This window comes from Alexandromys fortis, unplaced genomic scaffold, assembly GCF_014885135.2.
Source record: "Alexandromys fortis isolate MF-2015 unplaced genomic scaffold, M_Fortis_MF-2015_v1.1 scaffold_219, whole genome shotgun sequence".
NCBI classification, from domain to species: Eukaryota; Metazoa; Chordata; class Mammalia; order Rodentia; family Cricetidae; genus Alexandromys; species Alexandromys fortis.
Window position 1 is genome coordinate 22,748 of NW_026068092.1, and position 19,614 is coordinate 42,361.

Here is a 19,614-nt window from a genome sequence, read left to right on the forward strand (position 1 = left end):
ATATAAAAATCTTTTTTAAGAGCACTTGTTGCTCTTGCAGAGGATCCAGATTCACTTCCCAGCACTGACACGGTGGTTGCCAACCATCTATAACTCCAGTTCTAGTGCATTCAATACCTTCTTCTGACCTCTGTAGGCACACATGTAGTACACATACATGTAGGCAAAATACCTATACACATAAAATAATCTAAAAAATAATTTAGGTGTCTTACAACAGTTAAAGTAGTATAGTACTATCTTATCAAATGGAGAGATTACAGCAAATTTTATATTTATATTTCCTTAGAAAAACCACCAAAACCAAAACATAAACTCATGTACATGTATACACCCATGCTCCAGTTACAGCCAATAAACTAACGGGTATAAAATATAACAATAGCAAATACTAAAGTCAGAAAATTCCCTCTCAACTTCACTAGGACTTGCTTTCCCCACACCATTAATTAGGTAGGCTCCACTCCAATCTACCTCACAGGCCTGCACAACAACTCTAGGACCTCCCTCTCATGCCCTTCCCATCTTGTAAACCATCCACCACTCTGCGTCACTCCACAGGTCCAAGGGTTCCTCTGCGATATCACCTCCAAGTGCTGCCAGGAAACCACCTCTCAGACTAGGACTGCTTCCTCCTACCCTGTGAGCCACTTGTTCCCCTGGGACCTCACTTCTCAGCACTCCCAGGTAGGCCCTCAGTCTCTGGATATAAGAGCTCTCCTGACTGTACCCTACCTCCCAAGATCTCTTGTCTCCAACAACCAGTTTGCCAGAACTTACTCAAGGGAGGAAAACCAGACATGGAAATACACCAAAAGGCAGCAGAAGAGAGAACCATCAAGGTATGTGGGGTCTCACAAGATAAGGAAGGGTAGAAATTGCAGATACAAAAGCCTACAGAAATCCAAACAGAAAAGACTAGAAAAGGAAGCTTCTACAACATATTATAGATAAAACACTAAAACATAAAATAAAGAATGAGCATTAAAAGCCACAAGAGAGAAGCTCAAGTCACTGATGACCCATCAGAATAATACCTCCAAAAGAAAACATTTAAAGCCAGAAGATTCCAAGTTCTGAATACCACAAATGCCAATACAGACTACTTTACCCAGCAAAACTACCTACTAATATTGAAAACTCTATGATAAAATCAGATGAAAGGAATTTATGCTGACTCAGCCATCTCTACAGAGGCCGCTAGAAAGGACATTTCACTCTGAAGAGACGGATAAACACACCAAGAAGTCATGGAAAATAGATTAATAATGGCAGGGTAGGTAAGCCAGACCCAAAAAGAGGAACATGGGATGTACTCACTCATATTTGGTTTCTAGCCATAAATAAAGGACATTGAGCATATAATTCGAGTTCTTAGAGAAGCTAAATAAGAAGGAGAACCCAAAGAAAAACACATAGACATCCCCCTGAATATTAACCTTCATCAGGCGATGAAAGGAGACAGAGACCCACATTGGAGCACCGGACTGAAATCTCAAGGTCCAAATCAGGAGCAGAAGGAGAGAGAGCACGAGCAAGGAACTCAGGACCACGAGGGGTGCACCCACACACTGAGACAATGGGGATGTTCTATCGGGAATTCACCAAGACCAGCTGGCCTGGGTCTGAAAAAGCCTGGGTTAAAACCGGTCTCACTGAACATAGCGGACAATGAGGGCTACTGAGACCTCAAGAACAATGGCAATGGGTTTTTGAGCCTACTGCACGTATTGGCTTTGTGGGAGCCTAGGCAGTTTGGATGCTCACCTGGATGGATGTGGGTGGTCCTTGGACTTCCCACAAAGCAGGGAACCCTGATTGCTCTTTGGGCTGATGAGGGAGGGGGACTTGATTGGGGGAGAGGGAGGGAAAGGGGAGGCAGCGGTGGGGAAGAGACAGAAATCTTTAATAAATTAAAAAATAATAATAATGGCAGGGTAGCTAATCAAAAGAATATATTTAAATTGTAGTGGTGAGAGGATGCATCCCTGCAACACTCCTACAATTGTCTTAAACTGATCACTTAGTTCTCCACAGACTAACGTATGCAAAAGTGTCTTTATAGGCATTTTATAGTATTCTTAAGATTTCTTCTGGGTATCTGTAGAACCTCATTGTTTCCCAAAGTCCTTTCCTCCAAATGCTGTCTAATGCCTTGTTAAAGTTGGCGTTAACAGACAAAACCATCTTTTTCATATTCTTCATATTTTTCTTCCAGTTGCCTCAAAGTGAAGATCTAATCAACTGTGCTCCTGTTAGCTCTGAATCTGCACTGGGCTTCTGCTACGATTTCCTCTGTTCTGCCCTTTATCCTTTGCGGGATAATGGACTGCTGTGGCACAACAAATTAATGCCCCTGTAACTTGAGCAGTCCTAGAATTAATAATAGCAACAGCCCTGGAGAATGAGGAGAAAGGCCTGTAGATAGACGGGGTGTGAATCAACAACTTGTGTTTCACAGATGATATAGCACTACACTTGCTGAAAGTCCAAATGAGCTGCAGGCCATGGTAAATAGAGTGGTGGAAGTCAGTGACAACCTTGGTATGAAAGTAAACATCGAGAAGACTGAGATACAACACATGGGAAGGGTACACAAGGATTCTAACACTGTAATAAAGAATCAGAACCTCAAGCAAACAGTCAACTTTGTCTATCTGGGAGGAAACCTCAGTTCAAAAGAGGGAACTATTTTAGACATCAAGAGGCAAATAGGGACAGCGAGGGATGTATTCAGGCACTAAGAGAGGTTTGGTCAGCAAGAGACCTAATGACAACAACAAAGTTACACGTATATGAGACACCTGCCTTCTTTACAACTCTGAAACCTGAACAATGAAACGCTCCTCAGAACAGCAGCCGAACATGTTTGAGACGGCATGTCTCAGGAGGATTCTAGGTGTCACATGATTTTAAGAAACATCTCCATCTACAGGAGTGAACTACAGGATACGGCAAAGGTGCTTGAGATATTTTGGCCATGTTATGAGAATGAATGAAGGCAGATACCCAAAGATAGCACTGCTTGGAGAAGTGCAAGGAGATAAAACGAAGAGGAAAGCCCAAAAAACGCTGGATAGACAACATAAAGGAAGAGTGTGGAACCCTGGGTATGACAATAACGCAAGCATCTAGGACTGCCCAGGATAGGAACAACTGGAGAACCACATAAACAGGCTGCCCATGCATGCTTAAGCATTGCCAGGGCATAAATGATGGTGATGATGAAATGATGAGCTAATCAAAAGAAGTCTAAGAAAACAACAAAATGAAAGGAATTAACACAAATCTTTCTATAATAACTCTGAATATTAATGGCCTCAATTTCCCAATATAAAGAGACTAATTTATTGGATAAGAAAACAGGATCTACCTTTTTGCTGCCTCAAAGGCACACACCTCACCATCAATGACAGAAATCACTTTGGACTAAAGAGGTTATAAGTTGTATTCTAATCAAACACAACTAAGAAACAAGCGGGTGTAGCTGTTCTAATATCTAACATAATGAACTGCAAAACCAAAGCTAAACAGAAAAGATGAGAGAGATCACTACATACTTATTAAGAGACACAACCCAAGAAGAGGGCATACAATTCTAAATACATACACACCAAACAACACAGAGGCACCCAATTTCATAAAGGACATACTATTGGTTGTAAACTCACTCTCCACAACAAATAGGCCATCCAGACAAAAACTAGACAGAGAAGCAGTGGAGATAAATGAAACCATTAACCAAATGAACCTAACAGATACATACAGAACACTTCACTCCAACACAAAAGAATACATATTATTCTTTGCAGCCATAGTATTTTCTCTAAAATAGACCACATATTAGGACATAAAACAAGTCTCAACAAATACAAGAAAACTGAAATAAGATCCTACATTCTCTCCGGCCACAGAAGAATAAAGCTAGATATCAACAGCAATAGAAATCACTGAAAGCACACAGACTTTATACAGACCAAACAATACACTACTGAATGATAATTGGGTCAAGGAAGAAATCAAAATGTAAAAGAAGACAAGCAGACCAAAACTTATGGAACATAATAAAGGCAGCCCTAAGAAAAAAGTTTATAAACTCCTAAATCTGCCACCCAGCCAGAGCAGGGAGGAGAGTCAGAGCTCAAAGGCCAGGATGCCCAGCTTTATAGGCATGACCAATGGACCTCTGGGTCCCAGACCAATCACGTCAGAGGTGACTGTCCAGAGTCTCTTGATCACACCTAGAGCACTGTCTGGCAGTGTTTCAGGACCACATGTCTCTAAATGTGGGAACGAACAGACCCCCTCAAAACAAAGGCCCCTTGGAAATGAGGTTCTCACCAGGTGAGCCTGCCTCTCAGAAAGGACTCAGTCCTAGTGGGGTCCTTTAGGACTCTCTCCAGGACCCCCAAGCAACCAGAGAAACGCCTATGGGACGCTATGATGAGGATGAGTCATGCCTACCTTGTCCTCAAGAGTTCAGAATGTCTCTAGCCTTTTCTGCACAGTATTTGGGGTGTCTAAGATATCTTTCTGCATCAGTGCAAACTTCCTTGTACTGACACAGTGAATTTACCTCTTCCTCCTCAAGACTTAGTTTCCACAGAGGTCTGGAGACCTCAAGAGAGTTTCCTGGGTTGTACGTAGACCCCAACAATGCAATGGGGGTAGATGTTATTTTAATATTCACATATTCATTCTATGTGTTATATGCATTTAGCTCATCAAAAAAAATTTTGAGAAACTTCAAAGTAATACCTTAATGATGTTTCTTTGGGCCTTAGAAAAACAAGGACAAACCAAAGACAAAAACAGTAAACAGAAAGAGATGACCACAACCAGGGCTGAAATTAAGAAAACAAAAATGAAAGATATAATCCAAAGAATCAACAAAAGGAAGAGCTGGTTCTTTCAAAGAAATAACAAAACTGGCAAACCATTAGACAAATTTGTAACAACAGTGACTGGGCAAAGGCTCCCCCATCTTCCCTCAGCTTGGGACATCTGTGGTTTAGCTTAAAACTGACACCACCACCACCCCTTTCTATCTCCACCATGTAAAGCCCAGTGGGAAAGCACCCAACTCTGTTCTAGAAACTCAGGGTTGAAATAGCCCAGCTAGCTGCATGCTTTCGGCTTCTGTTGCACTTCCTGCTTTACTTTTTCCTGCAACTGCCAACCAGGATATAGTTTTCCTTTGCCTTTAAAGCTCCCTGTGGAATGCATTTGAGGCTCTCTATGAGAAGTGTTTCTCTCTAGGCAGTTGCCAGCTTACTACAGATTCTCAATTCCAACTCTGGTCATGATAAATGGTCTTTGGGTCTCTATCCCACAACAAAATCCTTTCAAGATGCTCACCAGTTTGACCAACCCCAAGGCTTCGGCACAGGTCACGGCTGAGAGAACTTGTTCACAACAACCCAGACCCTCCCACGTCCCTGTCTAAATACCCTTCAGTGAGCCACCTGATTTGTCACTTCCAGGTAAGTCTGTTTAAGGTGTCTTCTGTTTGGACACATAGGAGAGGTCAGTAGAGCCACTAGTCAATGTCCAGGATCTGTGTGAACTGTCAACACATTCCCTAGGTCTGTTCAGATGCATGAGTGCCACCCCTAAGTTGTCTCCATATTATCGTCTGTTCCTGTCTTGTTTGTCTTTGTCTCTTCTGATGGGTCTGGTACTTGTCATTGGGAATTGAGATCCAGAAAGAGAAACTATGGGCGGCTCTGCTTCTAACCAGCTCACATCTTTGGACTGTTTCCTCCACTATTTACAGGGTGCATACAAAGTCTTCCAGACCCTTTGTGAGTTAGAGTGACCCTCTTTTGACAGCCACCTGCAGGAACATATGATAGCCAAAAGGCCTAAGCAGCATGGCTGATGATCACAGGAAATTCTGGCCACCCAGATCAGTTTCCCTACATAGATGTTTGGTTAAACCCCTAGCAATAGCTTCCTCCATGGCTCAGAACTTATTCCCTTAAAGCTGGTATCAAGATTCTAGTAGCTAAGCCCCAAGAGGAAAAAGCACCAAAATTTTTATTCAGTGACCCAGAATGAAGAACTTCCTCACCCTTGTCCCTGGATGAAGAATGATGACCCCATTATGGGCCTGGGCCCAGTGGCCCTTTACTCTTCTTTTCCCCCTACAAAGGGTTCCTCCCAAGTTTATGTCTCTCCTGCATACCCAAGGGTTCCAATCATGCCCCCTACCAGAATACAGCAGATGTCTCAATTACCATCCCTGATTCCCTGAACTCCTCTGACTTGACCCAGACCCTAGTGGTTTCTGTCATTCCTCCCCTCTGTCAAACCCCCAGACTCCTTTTGAGAAGGAGTCAAGCAAAAAGCCCCCATTCCCATTCATGATATATGTTCCCTTCCCAGCCAATGACCTGCAGAGCTGAAGTCCCAGAACCTCCCTTTCTCTGAGAAACTGCAAGCTCTCTCCTAGAGACTGTTTTCTATTCCCGCCAGCCCACCTAGGATGACTGTCAATAGTTACTGGACATCCTGTTCACATCAGAAAAAAAGGGACCACGTGAGGCTGGAAGCAAAGAATGCAGTCTTGGCTCCAGATGGGATTCTCTGGCCGATCCTAACACAGACCAAGGTAACGGAGCATTAGACACCTACAGCCAGACTTTCCTGGCTAGACTACAAATAGCACCAAAGAAGCCCATTGACCTGTCAAGGGGAAGTGAGGTCATACAGGGTACCTCAAAGCATCCTGCTGCATACCTAAAGCACCTTACCATGCCTATACACCCTTAGACCCAGATGCACTGGAGAATGGGCAGGTGCTCAACATTGCCTGTCACCTAGTGAGCCCCTAGTCAGTCACCTAGTCAGATATTAGAAAGAAGTTACAGAAGTTAGAGGGATTTTAAGTTGTGAATAGGTCCCAGTTCCTGGAAGAATTGAAAATTTTTGGTCTTATCCTCAGTCAGAAAAATATATCCTAGCTGGAAGTCCTGCCCCAATCAAAATATTGAATTGGGTTATCTCTCAGATTTACAACAAAAGATTCCTGGGGGAATAGGCAGAAACCAACACCCCCAACCCACTGGCCAAACATCAAATTCCGCTAATTGTTCAACTAATCAGTCCAGCTAACACTATCCAGATTAAATAATGACCAAGGAAGCAAAAGGGGGCATTGAAGTCCATATTGACTGGCTTAGAGAGACAGAACTTCTGCCCTGCCAGTCACCCTGGAAAACACTTCTCTTGTCTATGAAGAAACCTGAGACCTCTTATGACAGACCCATCCAAGATTTGAGGGACATGAATAAGAGGGTTGAGACCATCATGCCCCAAACCTATCCACTCTCATGAGTCTGATTCCTCCAGAGAAACAAGTGTACACTGTCTTGGACCTAAAGATGCATTTTTCGGCCTCCCATTGGCAGATGAGTCAACCCATCTTTGCTTTGAATAGACAGATGCAGAGGGAGGTTACAGCTGGACCAGGTTGCCCTTAGAATTTAAAAATTCTCCAACCATGTTTGATGAGGCAGTAAGTGCTGACCTCCTGCCCGTCCATAAGCTATCCCAGTTTCATCTCTTAACAATAAGTCGATGACTGTGGAGTGGTCAGCTAAGAAAACCCAACATCAGAAGCTATCTATCTCAGCTACCAGATGAAGGGAGGAAAAAGGAGCCTGTCTCAGAGTAGGATTGCTGCCATCCTTCAGATCCCAACCCCAAAGGCTAAGAGACAGGGTCAACAGTTCTCGGTGCCCTTGGGTATTGCTGCCTCTGGATACCAAAGTTTGCTTTACTTCTGCCTGCAACCGCCAATCAGGATGCAGTTTCTGTGTTCTTTGCCTCTAATGCTCCCTGTAAAATGCATTCAAGGCCTCTCTGTGAGGTTTTTTTCTCTCCAGGCAGTCACCAGCTGTCAGCCAGCTTAATAAAGACTCTCAGGATTTTAGTCATGCTGAGTGGTCACTGGGTCTCTACCCCACAGGACAATGGGAAAAAAGAGAGAGAGAGAGAGAGAGAGAGAGAGAGAGAGAGAGAGAGAGAGAGAGAGAGAGAGAGAGAGAATTCCACAGGAAAAAAACTCAAACGACCTAAATTAACTAGTTTGAAAATCAAAAGAGAGGCAAACAACAGAAAGCAATAAAATTCAGAAAACAATAAAGACATATTTTAAAAATCTATTTCATTAAGTTGAAAAATCTAAAAGAAAAGGACTATGCTTAAACTAGTTCTTAATATCTGGGTCTTCAATTCAGTTCCATCGATCCTCCTGTCTGTTCTTATTCCAATACCAGGCTGCTTTCAGTACTGTGGCTCTGTAGTAGAGTTTGAAGTCAGGGATTGTGATGCCTCCAGAAGTTCTTTTATTGTACAGGATTGTTTTGGCTATCCTAGGTTTTTTTGCTTTTCCATATGAAGTTGAGTACTGTTCTTTTGGTCTGTGAAGAATTTTGCTGGGATTTTGATGGGCATTGCATTTAATCTGCAGATTGCTTTTGGTAAGATTGCCATTTTTACTATGTTAATTCTACCTACCCAAGAGCATGGGAGATCTTTCCACTTTCTGGTGTCTTCTTCAATTTCACATGTACTCACTCATAAGTGGTTTTTAAACATAAAACTAAGAAAACCAGCTCACAAATCACAATCCCAGAGAATTTAGACAACAATTAGGACCCTAAGAGAGACATACATAGATCTAATCTACATAGGAAGTAGAAAAAGACAAGATCTCCTGAGTAAACTGGGAGCATGGGGACCTTGAGGGAGGGTTGAAGGGGAGGGGAGAGGCAGGAAGGGGAGCAGAGAAACATGTAGAGCTCAATAAAAATAAAAAAAAAAATTAAAAAAAAAAACAGGAAAAAATAGTTCTTAAAATACAGGTCTTTCAGCCAGACTGTGACACCTTTAATCCCCACACAGATCACTGTGAGTTCAGGGCCAGCCTAGTCTACAGAGCAAGTTCCAGGACTGCCAAGGCTACAGAGAAACCTTGTCTCGGGCAGGGGGAGGGGAGGAGGTCTTTCACTTACACTTATTTGGTTAAAGTTACCCCAAGGTATTTTATTTTATTTGTGGCTACTGTAAAGGATGGTATTTCTCTGATTTCTTTCTGTTTTAAGGTCTGAGGATATAAAAGTTCATAAGCTTGAGGGTCTAAAAAATAACTTAAGATATAAAAAATGTTTCTGATTTCTTCCCCTCCCTCCATGATGTAGTTCTAATAAGCTAACAGAGCAAAGACCACTTACTATGTGAAATTGTGAAAACCCGCGAAATATCACAAGGCCTATAATGGGATGTCTCCCCCTATTGGCGGGGTGCAAATCGGTGCGAACACTGCAGGGACCCATGGCAAGGCGTCCCTTGACCCCTGGCTGGATCCGGTCAGGGTGACTCAGAAGCCAGAGAGACCAGAGGCCACTCCAAGTGGCCTTTTGGGTTTAGGCCCCCTCTTCTGGTAAAACAATGTTGTTTTTGTGTAAATCACTCTGGAATAATTAAAAATTCAATGGCCTTGTTAATAATTAAAAAAAAAAAAAAAAAACACACAGAGAAGCTGGATGAAAACTTGCTCAATTGGTCTCCTTGGTTAAAACTTTGCTTCCAGCTCCAACGATCTTGCTTCTTATCAACAGACTTGATGGCTTTTGTTCGAGAATGGGCCAATACTGCTCAACTGATGGTATTAAGGTTCCAGCATCACCACCTTGACTCCCTGGGCAGACGGGATCCATGATTGAGTCCTGCCAGCGGTACTTGTGAAGGGGGAAAAATGTAAGGCCTGTGGCAGTTTTCCCAAGTCAGCTTAGTACACACCTGCCAAGATGGGTTCTATAGAACAGCAAAAAGATAGACCTTAGTCTCAGTTTGCCCTAGGGCAACGCTAGCTCTTAGACTCCCTCCTCTTGCCATTTCACTTTTGGGCCTGTTCCTTGCCTTTGCAGGCAACAGCATTAGCAGCTTGATATAAACTTGTTCTGTGTTTACCCTCAAAATGACTAATTCGGTTTCTTTACAGAGTTTGCAGCTCTAGTTTTGTTAAAGCTACTAACTTATTGTAGACTGTTGAAAATACAATTTAGTCAGTCATCTTTAAAGTGCTGATATGGTAGGTTACAGGAATGGGCCTTATTCAGTCCCCTGTGTAAGGTCAAACTTAAAACAGGTAATAAAAAGCAGGGTTTGTCTAATCAGATGTGCCTAGGTAGCCCTCTTATTTCAGAGATCTGCAGAATATGACATTTAAAAATAATAGTTAAAAAAGTTTATTACATTAGGCAGAGACTTCGATATCCTAACAGTAACCCAAGGTCTCCAAAGAAGATTATGAGATGCCATGAGGTCTCCATCTGGATTACAACAATGCTGAACACTGGATGAGATGACCCCAGTGCAACACCGGCTGCCAGGACCCGGTCCAGACTGTGGACAAACTGCAGGACCTTGGAGAATTGATTGCACCACTTTTGCCTTGACAAAATAAGGTCAGTCTTTTCCATGTCCCTCTTCCACCTTATAGGCCTGGCTTGGACAGTAAGACTGCTGTTCTGGATATTCCTGCCTCCAATGCTATGGAGACCTGGGTATGACTAACTGTATACGGACTCTGTGTTCCGTCATTTTTAGTAGATTCAGAACTATTTGGTCTGCACTCAGATATATTTTATTGATTTCAGTCCTCAATTTGACTATTTCCTGTCATGTACTCCTCCTGGGTGAGTTGGCTTGTTTTTGTTCTAGAGCTTTCAGTTGTGCTGTTTAAGTTGCTAGTGCGACATTTCTCCAAGTTCTTTGTGTGAGAGAAACCTTTATTCAAACTAACCAAAAGGCAGAGAGAAAATAACAAAATCAGAAATGCAAAGGGAAACATAACAACAGACACCGGGGAAATCCACAAAATCATCACGTCATACTTCAAAAACCTGTACTCCATGAAATTGGAAAATCAAAAGGAAATGGACAATCTTCTGGATATGGACCACATACCAAATTTACAGCAAAACCAAATAAACAATTTAAATAGACCTGTCACCTGTCCACCTCTAAGGAAATAGAAGCAATCACCAAAAGTCTCTCAATATTAAAAAAAAAAAAAAAAAATCAGGGCTGGATAATTCTACCAGAATTTCAAAATAGAGCTAATACTGCTTATATTGTTCCACACAATAGAAACAAAAATCCAGTTAATACACTAAGGATAAATCCTGATCCCACTGCCAATGGCCCCACAAACTGCCCAAGCCACACAACTGTCACCCACATTCAGAGAGCCTAGTTCGGTCCTATGTAGGTTCCCCAACTGTCAGTCCAGAGTCAGTAAGCTCCCACTACCTCGGGTCAGCTTTTCTGTGGGTATCCTCATCATGGTCTTGACCCATTTGCTCATATTATTGTTCCTCCCTCTCTTTGACTGAACCCAGAGAGCTCAGACTAATTCTTAGCTGTGGATCTCTGCATCTGCTTCCATCAGTACTATGATGACAATTAAGGTAACTAAGGTAGTCATCAATCTTATTACAGGGGAAGGACAGTTCAGACACCCGCTCCACTATTGCTTAGGGTCTTAGCTGAGGTCATCCTTGTTTTTTCCGGAGACTTTCCCAAGTGCCAGGTTTCTTGTTAGCCTCATAATGGCTCCCTCAATCAAGATACTCTTTCCTTGTTCTCCCATTCTGTCCTTCCACTAACTTGATCATCCCATTCCCTCATGTTTTCCTCCCCGTTCCCCTATTCCTCTCCCATTCTTCACTCCTCCTTCCCAAAATGCTCCCAATTTACTCAAGAGATCTTGTCTATTTACCCTTCCCAGGGGGGTCCATATATGTCTCCCTTAGGGTCTTCCTTGTTACCTAGATTCTCTGGGGTCGTGCACTGTAGGCTGGTTATCCTTTATGTCTGATATCCATTTATGAGTAAGTACATGCCATGTTTGTATTTCTGGGACTAGGTTACCTCAGAACGATTTTTATTTAGATCCAACCATTTTTTCAACATCATTGTTTTTTTTTTTAAACTGCTGAGGAGTACTCTATTGTGTAAATGTACCATATTTTTCCAGGTTCTGGCAATTACGAATAATGCTTTTACAAACATAGTTGAACAATATGCTTGTGGTATGAGTGTGCATCCTTTGGGTATATGCCCAAGAGTAGTATTGCTTGGTCTTGAGGTAGGTTGTTTTCCAATTTTCTGAGAAACCACTATACTAAATTTCCAGAGTAGCTGAACAAGTTTGCATTCCCACCAGCAATGGAGAAGTGTTCCCCTTACTCCACAAGCTTTCCAGAATAAGGTGTTATTAGTGTTTTTGATCTTACCCATTCTTACAGGTGTAAGATGGTATATCAGAGTTGTTTTGATTTGCATTTCCCTGATGGCTAAGGATGTTGTGCAATTCCTTACATTACTTTTGCCTCAAAAAATTCCTAGTGTGATCAAGAACAAGAGTGTCTACTCTCTTCACTATTACTCAACATAGTACCTGAAGTCTTATCTAGACAAACAAGTCAAGAGAAGGAAATAAAATGGATACAAATAGGACACACTGTCAAAGTATCCTTATTGCATATGACATGATTCTATACATAAGAGACTATTGTGAACTATTTATATGTTGTATGAAGATGTGTCACTGTGATTGGTGTGGTAAAAAGCTGAACAAACAATAGCTAGGCAGGAAAGACAAGAGGGACTTCCAAGGAAAGACAGGAACTGGAGATGAATCTAGGCACCTGGGAGACGCCAGCGAGGCATTATTTGGGCTGGTAACAGAAGAGAAAGCCTGACTACAACAGACTGTGGCAGAATATTTGTTTAACTATGTAAGGATGTGTTGTATTTGTTTAACTATGTAAATATATGTTGCTGTTTTACCTTGCTTACCTAAGTCATCTTATTGGTCTAAAAAAAAAAAGCTGACTGGCCAATAGTGACTTCTGGGAAGGGAAAGTAAAGAGGAAGAGAAATTGAAGCTCGAGGAGAAATTGAAGCTCAAGGAGGAAGAAAGAAAAAGAGATGGCAGGGAGATGCCAGGCACCAGACAGACTTGAAGAAATCAGCAAAGTAGGAATGAAAGAAAGGTAAAAGCACCAATGCAAAATGTAAATAAATACAAACAGGTTAAATTAAGTTCAAAGAGCTAGTGGGACAAGCCTAAGATAGAGTAAAATATTCATAATTAATAATAAGTCTCCATGTCTTTATTTGGGAGCTGGTTGGCAGCAAAAAGAAATTTCCAAAGACTCTACCCAAAACATCTTAGACCTGATAAATTCTTTCAACAAAGTGGTAGGATAGAAAATTAACACATAGATATCATATCAATAACATACAGAGAAGCAATCCCATCATAATGGCCACTGTGTTAGTTACTTTTCTACTGTGGTGATTAAAAACCAACCAATAATGAATCTTTATACAACCATATATACTTTTGTTAAAAAAAAAAAAAAAAAAAAAAAAAAACCCTCAATGCAGGATCCCAAAAGCAAAACCACGTAAAACAGATTATACCAGATCTTCTAGCAACAGCACTCAATGCTAAAGTCTAAGGAAAAACATCAACAGGGCCATTAAGGAGAAAGATTTTGAACCCAGAATTTCATTACCCAACTGAAAGTAGTGCAATGAAAGTAACAAACAGAATACAGAATCAGTCACTGTACACAGCAACATCTTCAAAGCCTGTGATAACTGACATTTTAACCTTTGCCATCTCATTTCCTTTTGGCCTTCTGATTGGCACTCTGCATAACTGTTCCTTAACACTCTAAGTACTCCGTATGACCTTAGGACCTTTGTACCTGCTCTTCCCTCTGCCTGGACATCTTTCTGTCAAACATGTGCATGACTTTCTGGTTTCCTCTACTCTAGAAGTTAGGCCTTTTAGATCACTCAGTACAAAATAGCTCCATGTCCATTTATCCACTTATCTTTCTTTGTTTCTATCACCCAAGATATTGTACATGTAAGTCTGTACCTCTCTACAAGAAGGGAACTAGGTCAGCCTTGTACACTGAGGCTGTATCATGCCAGAATGTACCTGGTCAGAGCAGGTGCTAGCTGTGAGCTAATTCTTGGATCCTTAGCTTCTCCTATCTTTGACCATTGGTTCCTTTCCCTACTCACTCAATGGCATTCCCATCTACCTTTATCAGGCCAAAACCTATGAAGGTGAAAATTTCATTATCCCCTTTCCTTCCACACAACTCATCTACCTACCAAGTCTTGTTGGTTCTACTACTAAATACATACAGAATTTGTCTCCTTGCCCCTTCCATGGCCATCACACTAATACAACTTCCTATTGACTCCTGGGTCTTTGGGAGAGCCTAAAGGGCTATTTTCTTCATGGGTCTCCCCATCATTCCACATCACCTTCTAGCTTCCTGTGTGTCTGCCAATGTACCTCATGAGGGCAGCAAGCCTTTATTGCCTTCCTCATTACCTCCACCAGAATGTTTGGTCCAGGTCTGCAGGCTACTTCTCCTCATCCATGGGTTTCATCTACAATGCCCTTCTCTACATTCTTGCCACGCCTCTGGGGCAATTCAGTCTCATTGTAGCTTGTTAACCTCCCTCTTATGTGTGCTCCCTTACTAGAAACATTGGTCCTCACGAAGATAGGACATGATTTTTTTTTCTTTTTTTTTTTTTTTGAAAAGTAGGTCTCACTATGTAGTCATAGCTGTTCTGGCCCGAACTCTATATAGATCAGGCTGGCCTTGAACTCACAGAGATCTCTCTCTCAAGTACTGGGATCAAGGGCATGTGCCACTAGGCCTGACATGATCCTTCATTATTATCACACCAAGTGCTGGTAGATCACTTCCCTCAGCACAGGAGTGATTAGCGCCTACTGAACTCCTGCCCAGGTGTGCAATGTCAGTATGCCAGTATCCTACTGATACTGTGGCTAAAGTAAGCAGCTGGATGCCTCATGGAAAGAACTCTCAAAGCATTCTGTCTTATTTTTAAAATTTTACCTTCGTGAAATACAGTATACTTCTTGTGGCAAGAATGAAAGAAGCACCTACCACTACTGTTGACTCCCACTGGCTTCCAGTTGAGCAGTGAACTGGACCCAGCAAATCCTTGCAAATTTCTCGGAGTCGGTATTCAAACCCTAAACACAGAAAAACAAAACAACAAAAACAAGAACACATTATTAAAGGAAATGAAAATCAAGAATATGCTAAGTTGTTATACACACCAGAATTGAATGAAAAAATACTTTATTTCCTACTACGAGCAAAACAAGTCTGTCTCTTGCTGTTTGGGGCCTAGAGACCCATGAATAATGGTTTCTTACTCATCCATCAGCTCCTGGACAAGACAGGCAGCACCCTCGCTGTCTGCTGGGCCCAAAAAAGTAAGACACAGGTAGCTAGCTCAGTGATGAAAAGTTGTGGGGAACATGGGAACTGGTGAAGGGGAGTAAGTTAACATGAACCAATTGGCAATGGTGTGAAGAGATCACAATTAGGAAGCAACTTCAAAAGGGAGGGAGTGGATTAGGAAGCCGACTTTAGAATGACAACTGAACATGGCGACATCAAGGGTCATAGGCACCACAGTGAGGGTGGTGCTACCAGAAAGAGGCAGAGCTTTAGGCAGTGCTTAGACAGTTGAAGCCATAGGGACTGGAGAGAATGAAAAGGATGAAGCTAGAATCTGAGAAATTTGGGAAGTAAATAGTGTCTCACACGCTTTACAGACAGTTCCTCCTCTCACAGCCAAGAAAACAAGAGGAAAGATTGGGTTCTCGTGTTCTCTCCAAGAAGTGAAGATCCCAGAGGAAGCAGAGCCTCCATGATATATAAGAGTGAGTTCTGCTCTCAACACCCTGGAAGGAGCAAACCATTTCTCAGGAGCAGGGTACACGACCTAACACGTGGCTGACATAACCCAGGTCAACATGGGTTATGTCAACATGTTTAGGAAGGCCAGTGACCACATACTAAGCACAGAAAGAGTCAGAGAGGAAGGCAGGCTCAACAGTAATATCTACTGTGACTATAAGATTTACTAACAAACATACACCTTCAAACTGAATCAGATAAGCATGAAATACTAACTCTACGAGTTACATTTGCAGACAACTGGTACATTTTTCTGTCTTTTAGATAATTAGATTTCTTTCCTTTAAATTGTAATAAGATGGACAAGGTGATGAAGGACAAATACTGAGTACTCTGTGCTGTGTGACATGATCAAAGAAAAAGGTCACTCCAAGACGGATTTTAGGCCTGTGTGGCAACAGGAAGGTCCACCCTTTAATGGACTGAACCTTGAACAGTCATTCAAAGACATATTTACTGATGGTTACACTGTTGTTTGTGTGGGTAAACAAGTTCCTTCATACCAAAGTCCCTGTCTAATCTATATGATTTTCTCAAGAAAAGCATCACACCCTGCCACTTTAGTACTTAAAAGTGTACCGTTTGCAGTGCCCAATAATTCAAGAGCTCCAGGTGTTCCAGAAGCATCTTGTTAGTCAGGCAACGGCTGTGACACTGCTTCAGAAAAACAACTCTATAAATCACAGAAAACAATCACTTATTTCCACCAAGATTTCTTTAAGGTCAAAGCACTTCTAGAAAAGAACTATTCATCCTGATGTTTACCTTAGATACAATGAAAAGCAACTATTCTGTTCCAATGTTTTCCCTTGATACAGTGACTCTGCTAGATTCCTACAAGGGACAAAGGAAAGGACGGCAAAGCTGTGGAAGAACTCTGGAAGCAGAGCTGGACTGTGTGAGTGAGTCACAGGAGAGCTTTGGAGGAGTCAGTCTGTGCCACACACTGGAAGCCAGGGAGAGGAAAGCTGGTAAGACAGGATAGGAATTGCCCAAAGGGATGAGAGGTGGCTGGAGGTCACTGCACTATCCTTTTCCAACACACATTGCTCTCTGTGGGGATGCTGCTGAAGGTGCAGGCACTCTGAGAACCATGGTGGGGTGGGTATGGCCTGGAGAGCCCAGGAAAGACACTAGGGAGCATGTAGGATCTTCTAGCATAAGGGGCTCAGAGAAGGGAGAAAAAAACTGTTAACAGACAACCTTCTTTGGAATGACCTTACCTTCATTCACAAGGTACCGAGCATAGAGGAGGAGCCAGTGGCGGTACTCATGGCTTGACTGCAGGGTAAGTGCCGCAGCAACCTGGTTCTCTAGGTAGGCCAATGTAGTCTCTTGCTGTACCACATGAGGCACAGAGAAGAGCCGGGCAGCTTGCCTTCCAGAGCTGCAGAGACCAGCAAGGCAGGCACAATAAGACAGGGTGTACTACATGGGTATCAGGAGGCTGTTCCCATGTGTCCTGGTATACCAGAGAGAAGATGGAAGGGTGGAGAGAGGGCAAATAAACTATCCAAGGCCTCCCATTCATCAGCTAGCCAATCTATTAACAGGTGCCGATTCCTACCAACCTCCCTACCCCTCATCACAAGTTAGGCAGCATGAAATTCCAGAGGCAACCTGCCCAGTACCTGCTGTTTGGGTCTCCAAAATTACAGGTCTACCCATTCCCAAGCCCTGTACCAAATGGGTATCTATGCCTCTGAGGACCCTTATAGACTGTCACCTGAGCCTTTAAATTGATGGGGTCATTCCTGACACATACCTGACATAGGTAAAAATAAATACCCATTCTGCACTGAATGAACAGCAATTAGGACACAGGACAAAATCAGTGACCAGACCCAGTTCCCTCCCAGTACAGCACTGTTGAAGTGGCCAAGATTCTCAGCTCACATACTTGGAGGTACGGCCCTGAATTATGGCTAACGGTCCTGAACACAGCATGGCATCCTGGGATGGCAGGCTGTTCCTGAAGTCTGCACACTGGGCCAGTGAATCTTGCTTGTCAGAAACAAGGTTCCTGAGAAAGCATAAAAAGGAGAAAATGTCAAGAAAACAAGAAGACAAAAAGAACAGGGGAGCAGAGCACAAGACCTGCCCACCACATTGGCAGTTCACCAGAAGAGACTGAGAGTCACAGTCCTCTAAGACAGGTGCCCATTACTGGCACGGTTTCTAGTCATGAGTCTAATAAATACTTATTTTAAGGCAAGGATGATGAGAGGAGTCTCAATTAACATTTTAACTACACAGTCTTGGTTCTTGATGTCTAATGGAATGTATTCTGTATGAAATGTATTCTGAATGCCTGGCTCACACAATGCTGTAGCTTCCCATGGCCCTGTATGGTCTGGCCCTGCTCCATCTGCTGGGCATTGCCAGGCCTCCAGCTTCTCTGTCCCTCTGACTCTTCTGATAAGGTGGTTCTCCCACTTTCTCAGGGCCAAAACAAACAGCTGGTATGTCTTTTCCTTCTTCTGAATTTTTGAAAAGTCAAACTTGGGATCCTCCTGTCTCAACTTCCTAAGCAAATACCACTGCTACATGCATACACCACCATACTGGCTTGCCTATTTTTAAATGATCAACTTTTTTGCATCGCGACAATAATCACACATAATACATAAGTATTTGCAAATTGAGAAAGGACTTAGCAGAGATTTGGTTTGTTTTTTTTTTTTTTTTTTTTTTTTTTTTTTTTTTTAACTGAAAACTGAAATCTCAGTGTGGCTACTCTTGACAGAAAAGGAACTAGGCCTGGTGATGGTGGTGTACGCCTTTAATCCCAGAACTCGGGAAGCAGAGGCAGGCAGATCTCTGAGTTCAAGATCAGCCTGGTCTGCAGAGCAAGTTCCAAGACAGTCAAAGCTACACAGAGAAACCCTGTCTCAATAAATAAACAAACAAAATATTGAGATAGATACACAGACAAATAAACAGAAAAAGGATCTAGAAGGCAGCACTCTGGTTCAATGAGAGTCCCTGCCTCAGTAAAGAAGGTGGAGAAGACATCAGTCATCAACTTTCTGGCCTTCACATGTCTACACCTATATACATATCCACCTACACATGCAAATACACGTAACACATATGCACACATGGACATATACACATTTTTTTAAATCTCTAATGTATATAGAGATTTTACAAATACAGAAAGTGGCTCCAAATTCCAAACTGGTCAAAGGAAATATAGAAATCACAGTAGCCTGACCTTCTCAGTAAGTCTCAAAGATCATTTGATCTTGCCCACAAAGCTAACTATTAATAAGGCAACCATGGAGTTATATCCCCAGGTTGTTGATGGTAAAGGAGACCAGTCTAATAAGAGCCACAAACATTTTTCAGTATCTATTCTGATAAAACTGCCTCCGGGAAAGAATATAGAAGGCCAGTGTGCCCTTACCTAGAATCTGAAGGGAGGGAAGCCCAGATTCACAATATCCTACAGGAATAGTAGTGCATATATGGGTGTGGGTGAAAGTTCAAAAGAAGTAAAGCCAGTCAGGACTAACTACTAGGACCCAGGGCCTATGCCCTGGTATCCAGTGTAGATACCCTCCCAGGGAATAGGACAGAGGGGCAGCTTCTTACCATGTGGAGAGTGATGGATTAAAGCAGTATGCTTTCCCATCAGACAAATTCATCACTGGGATTCCATGCTGTGTTAGCAAGATCTGTGACACCGTCATATCACTTCCTGGAGGATACCACAGGATTAAGTTCTAATCAGTAAGCATGAATGCATATTCACTAATGG

At 42.4% G+C, this 19,614-nt stretch overlaps 1 protein-coding gene across 3 annotated transcripts in view; it reads right to left on the minus strand.

Moving 5' to 3' along the window:
- Positions 1–19,614, minus strand: part of Hira (histone cell cycle regulator) — a 111,614-nt gene that overhangs the window by 12,284 nt on the left and 79,716 nt on the right. For all 3 annotated transcript variants that reach the window (XM_050122896.1, XM_050122895.1, XM_050122897.1), the window contains 4 exons: positions 19,449–19,554; positions 17,752–17,874; positions 17,075–17,238; positions 15,027–15,115 (listed from right to left, as the gene is read on the minus strand). In XM_050122896.1, the coding sequence (XP_049978853.1) occupies positions 15,027–15,115; positions 17,075–17,238; positions 17,752–17,874; positions 19,449–19,554 (482 nt within the window). The remainder of the gene's footprint in view (positions 1–15,026; positions 15,116–17,074; positions 17,239–17,751; positions 17,875–19,448; positions 19,555–19,614) is intronic.